Raw genomic sequence first — 6,000 nt, 5'->3', positions numbered from 1 at the left:
TGAATGTAAACAGTTTTATTGAGACAGAGTTACATGTCTGACATACATTATAAAAATCTGTTTACACACTACAAAAAAAATTAGAGGATTAGCATTCATAGGAACAGACACCTTGGGGTGTGCAATCTGTTTTTCACCAGCTTTATGTTTGCTTTGATACCATACAGTAGAAGTGGCAACACGCTGAGATTAAATGGATGTGCTCTGTAGAGCACTGAATGTGGCCAAGCCTCTCCTGATGCTGACCATATGGATTAGGTTTTACTTTACTGGTGAAAGCATTTTAGTGTTTATAAAGTATCTGCACCGGTCACTAATGCTGACACTTCCGCGCCACAGCTCTGTCAATGCATCAACTGGGACTCTGAACCACACCAGCCCTTTTCAAAGCCCTGAGCCTCACCCGCAAGAACATCCAACCATGTCAAGACCACATGGAGGTTTGTGATGGGACAAAAGGTGGCCAGGAGGAAATGGAATTCATTTTAAACGTGAGATGCAAAAGCAGCATGGGTCACCATAAATGGGAGGCAAAGGCCTTCAGCCAGTGAGCCCTATCACTGCTGCATTACCCGGCCTTCATCCCCGCCAGATTCCTTTGCTATGTGTAAGTTTTGTTTATTAGAATATGATTCTTCCTGGCTTTTTACCAAACCACAAAGCACATCCAAGGGTGAGAACATCCATTCTTCAGGGCTGAACACCAAAGGAAGGTATGCCATACAAATCTCATATACAGTCTTGATTATGATTTGATTCATTGTCTCAAGTTATATCAAAAGTGTTATTTGTAGAAAGTTACATGAAATAATAGGAATACATATATTTAATGTTTCAAGCCTTTAACCCTTGAAACAAACCGATTTAAACAAAAGAGGCTCATGTTTATTACTGTTAAGGGGCCAGAAGAGGCTGGCATTAGTGTTTACAGGGCAATACAGTGAAGAAAATGACCTATGTTTGCAAACACAGTGATTGCGTTTAGATTAATTTCAACCCCCCAAACATGAGAAATACAAGGGACCAGCCAAGTGCAAATGGAAACTCCAAGGAAGAGTCCCCAATGTTAAGATAGAGAAGACATCTCTTATCACGCCCCCCTTTGGCTCTCTAACAGCAGATCTCCCTGGTTAAAGAAAAAAGCATCAGGAAATACCTCAGGATACAACAAAGTAAGTGGTTTGCCTTCTGAGGTAAGAAAATCCCTGGTAAAACAGGCAGCACATGGTTAAAAATCCGCAAGAAGGTAAGAACACTGCTGCAAAGGTTTCTACTAATACTGCTGCTTAACCCCTGCGCAGGAGCGGGATGCACAAGGGTTAATTTCAATTCTCTGGTTTGCTGTAGCCTTGCTGCTGGGCGAGTTACCCTCTTTTGGCGCATTTCACCTTGAGGCTCCCAAACAGACAACCCAGAAATGGTTCATTTTTGTTTGAAGAGGTAAAGGCACTTCAATGATGTGGGATTTGCAGAAGTCTAATGGGCTTACTGAAGAAGGTAACCCCTCCCATTTCCATCCCTCAAGCCCATGGAGCAAGCTGCACTCACCCACTTTCTCCTTCCCAACTTCGGGTTGCTCCCTTTTCCTGGCTGACTTCCCTGTATAACATAGAGAGTCATATCATCTCAGAGCCTTGCCTCATCCAGTAGGGTCACATGGCTTTGATTAACTAGGTGTCGGGGAGCCAGATGGATTCAGGAGAGAGTCATGCACAAGTAATTCGCATTTACAAAGACCCTGGGGGCAAACACAAAGCTCAGGTTGAGGATGTCAGCAGCCCCACGTCACGTTTCTGGATGGAACGTGCCAGATCACACTTGCTGCATGACTTCCAATTACTGGAGCTCCAAGAACAGCAAAGGAATGCTCTGCAGGAGGGCAAGGCCGAGCGTATCTTGCTGCTGCCTTAAACCGCTGTGTCTATTTGCAGGGGGTTTGCAAAGCCAATTTCTATAGCGTCAACAGCAGGGATGGTGGGAAGGCAGTCTGCAGTTACGCAACCCCCACACTCTATGGTGCAGCCCCCAGCATGCCATGGTCTTGGCTAGCAGGGACAAGATACAGCATTGCATCTTGGGAGAATCAATTCAATACTGAAGATGGCTGCACCATGCTCAGCTGTGGCAGCCTGTGCGTTGCCCTGAGGCTCTGAGCAAGCTGCCACTGTGGCCCCCCGGCGGAATTCGCATGCCCCAGTCTAAACAAACATTATATAAACTTTGTTCCTTGGCCTTCTTGTTCTCTGGCTTGTAAAAAATTCGGTAGCTTCAGCTATGCAACATTAAAGGGGGACGGGGCAGGCACTGAGGATCTAGCATTGCTCTGCAGCTAACTTTTCAGGATCTGCGTTCTTCATTTCACACGGAACCCAAATACAAAAATAAACAGAACTTGTTAGACGTAAATCAAAACCCCACAAGTGTTATAATTACAGAGTCACTTTGCAGAACACCATGTCCCTGACCCTTTGGGAAAGGGAAAGAGGACAGGATAGGATTTTTCACCTCACAGCCTGAAATAACAGTCTCAGTAGCGAAAACGTTTCTCATGTTAAATCCAGAAACTGTAAAAAATAAATTACTTTTAAGAAACAGGTTTCTCTGTACAGGTCTTAAAATTCATCGTGTCGTACTAAGGCTTCACCGAAGTCTGTGGCTTGGCTACCCACGAACAGGTCATACTTGTCAACAATCTCCTCCTTGGTGAGTTTGCCATCCTAAAATTTAAAAAAATAAATTAAGGTTCATCAACTTTATTATGCTAGTAGCTAAAGAGCAGCGAAACATCCAGTCCCCACTGAGCTAGCTGCTGGACACACACTAAGGATGTTAAATATCGAGTAATTTACTAGTCGAATTTCTATCGACTACTCAATAGGCACGTCCACATTCCTCCTTTGAAATGCACAAGAGCCCCCACTGGGGCTCTAGTAGATTTCAAAGCGGAAGCATCCTCATGGAGCCTGGGGTCAGCGGGGGACTCAGAGTCCCCTGCTAACCCCGGGCTCCATGCTGCACTGCCACTTTGAAATGCCACGCGCAGCCGGGGGTCAGCTGGGGACTCCCCAGCTGATCCCCTCTATGGCATTTCCCCAGCTGATCTCCAGCTCCGCGCAGCATTTCCCCAGAACCTGGGATCAGCTGAGGACTCCCCAGCTGACCCCGGGCTCTGTGCAAATGCTGCACTGGAACCTGGGATCAGCTGGGGATTTCCCCAGCTGACCCCCGGTTCCTGCAGCATTTCCCCAATGGCACTGCCACTTTGAAGTACCCCCTCTTCCCTCCACTTTTCTGCCTCTGATAGAGGCAGCAGGGGGTGAGGAGGGGAGGAATTGACTAGTCGACTCAACTATCTGATAAGCATTTATAAGACTAGTCCTTAACACACACAGCGGGGGGACTGTCCTAGCCCCTACACACACTAGACAGAGACAGGGTGGGGGCAGGGTAGAGTACACAAGCAGAGTGAACTATGTAAAATGTGTTGGTGGTAAATGTCATGGCTGTGTTGTGTGTTATGGGGGATTGGGGTAGGGTTTCTTTATGAGGGGATCAGCTAAATGGGACGGAAAGGAAAAGGACAAAAGAGGGGAAAATGTGAAGAAAGAAGATGGGGGTGGGAGAGGGTTGGATCAAACAATCAGTGCAGGGCAGAAAGTCCTGTCAGCTGTAGAGAGTTCTCAAAATGGCTGAAGGGCCCAGTTTTCCTAGTCTGCTCCTACCAGCTGGAGTCTGGCTGAATCCTCTCTGCAGTATTCCCCACGGTCACATGGCAGGGAGCAGACACCAATAGGGCCCCAATTTCCTGCACAATTCCGAGAGCTCAGATTCACATAGCAGCCATGACATATTCCTATCCTCTTGGTCACATGGAGACAACCGTAGAGACCATTACAGGTTTTCATCCTTGGTATTGTGGGGAGGAAGGGCCCATCCCTATCCATTATGGCAGAGATATGGGTTCCTCCCCAGGCCAGAAGGAAACTTAATCACATTACTCAGTGAGGAGAGCACTTACCAACCTTTTTAAACCATCAGTGCTAGCTTCAGGAAAGAAGAGCTCCACAGCTATTAAGTTTCCTGAGGTAGGCCCCAAAATGACTACTGATGGAGCATCAGTGGTGATGCTCCCAGTAACGCCGGCTTCTTGCCATGAGTATAAAGAGATCCTCACAGACAATTCTGCAGTGGCTTCGGAAGCCTCCATCCTGCACAGAACAAGATACTGACGGGGACCAAGCTCTTCTCACCTTGTTCTGATCAGACTCATAGACAAGGTGTCGCGCCTCTGCCTCAGCATGGTCGTAGTCCGAAGGGAGTATCCAATCTTTCGTCTCCTCCTTGTCCATCTTCCCATCTCGATTCTTGTCTCTAAACTCCACAAACTGCTCCCGCTCGGTCTTCACCCACTCTGGCTCATCAGCATCCCCGTCATGACTGTACATATCCCCTGAACAAGAGCACAAGACAGATGCTGATGCAGGAACGTCCCTTCTTTGTTCCACTTAGGACTATGTAAGCCAAGTGTAAAGCAAGGTGGCTACATCGAAGTCAAAGGGAGAAACTGCAGCAGTCATCCTCATCTTCAATACAGATACAGCACCAACGGAAAGTGCTGAGCCCAGCATGCAGTACTACATCCCTTTTGCTGCAGGGTGCACCCTCTATTTTACATAGGAGAGGGGCCACAGATCTAAGGGGCTGCAGATTTTCCACCCACGGGTTAACATCAGAGTGGCCACAGTTTGGATCTCATTACTTTAGCGAGATTAGGCCAGACATTTAGGTTTAAAAAGGTTACTTTAAATATGCTTCGAGAAATGTTTAGATGGTCTATACTGGCATATATTTTCGAGTCAGACACATTTAACACCACACTTGTCCAATGCCAAAGCTTTCCATTTAAAGAAGTAAGAGCTAAAATAACAGCTGCTTTGCTACTACTGCCAAGAGAAGCAGCAGTGCTGTTCTGCAATTGGCAGGGCTCATCCTACATTAAGAGTAGTCGATAGATTTAGAGCAGATGTTTCCCTTTACCTAGGGTTCTGTGATCATATTGGCATTCTGTCCAGTTATTCCCAAGCAAATTATACGCATCATTTTATGTATGCAGTTAACTTGGAGTTACCCGGTAAAGACTGACAAGACCAAAAAAAAAATCAAACTCCATTTCAAAGTTAAGGAGGAAAGAGACCCATGAGAAGAACTCCAGAGAGTAGGTAAGAAAGAAAAGATTGAAGAACAGGGCTGTTTTGGCACAAATACTATTCACAAGAGACTGCAATATCATTTCATTTGGGAGTATCTTTTTACAAAGATGAGAAGACCCAAAGAGAAAAAACAGGCAATGGAGCAAGTTGCTTACCTATGTATTCTTCCAAATCAATGAAGCCATCTCTGTTCTTGTCAATATCTTCCATTGTTTCCTATTTAAAAAAAGAACTAGGTTAGCCTCAAAGTTCATGGACAAAAGAGGTCTTTTTATGGCCCTGTACCACTCAGAGAGGAAGGAAATGTATTTACTAGTACAGGCTGGACCTCCCTGTTCTGGCAGATTTAGGACCCGAGTGATCCCGAATTAAGGAGTTTGTTGGATCAGGGAAGTCAAGGTTGCTCTCTTGGCTGTGGGGGGTCCCTGGAGCCTGAGCTCCCTGCCTGCTGCTGGCCCCATGCTGGGGCTCCCGGGGTCAGCCTCCTTGGGCAGCTGCTGACCTGCTGCAGGGTACCCAGGGCCGGGGATTCCCCCCTGCAGCTGCTAGGCCTGCTGCCACCGGGATTCCCAGCTCCCTTGCTGCTGCCAGTGTTCACAGCTGCAGCTGGGGATTCCTTCCAGCTGCTGATGAGGTTTCCCGGGGTTGGACTCCCCACGCACCGAAGAACCAACCAGGGCTCCCCAGCACGCACGAGACTCCGGGCTGGCTTGTGTTCCTTACCTCCAGGGCTCTCTGGTCCAGCAACATCCATGGTCCTTCCAGACCACAGAAGTTGCCAGACCAGAGA

The 6,000-nt window shown here is 47.2% G+C and overlaps 1 protein-coding gene across 3 annotated transcripts in view; it reads right to left on the bottom strand.

Annotated features, from left to right (window-relative positions):
- CALU (calumenin) overlaps positions 1-6,000 on the bottom strand; it is a 35,328-nt gene continuing 29,328 nt past the window's right edge. For 2 of the 3 annotated variants that reach the window (XM_075924878.1, XM_075924869.1), the window contains exons 5-7: positions 5,366-5,426; positions 4,251-4,450; positions 1-2,717 (exon numbers count right to left, since the gene is read on the bottom strand). In XM_075924878.1, the coding sequence (XP_075780993.1) occupies positions 2,613-2,717; positions 4,251-4,450; positions 5,366-5,426 (366 nt within the window). In that variant the 3' untranslated portion in view covers positions 1-2,612. The remainder of the gene's footprint in view (positions 2,718-4,250; positions 4,451-5,365; positions 5,427-6,000) is intronic. The other variant, XM_075924887.1, reaches the window with a different exon arrangement.

The sequence above is a fragment of the Pelodiscus sinensis genome, chromosome 1 (genome assembly GCF_049634645.1).
Source record: "Pelodiscus sinensis isolate JC-2024 chromosome 1, ASM4963464v1, whole genome shotgun sequence".
In the NCBI taxonomy this organism is placed as follows: Eukaryota; Metazoa; Chordata; order Testudines; family Trionychidae; genus Pelodiscus; species Pelodiscus sinensis.
Note: the sequence above shows the minus strand (reverse complement) of the source record. Positions and strands in the feature narration are given on the sequence as shown.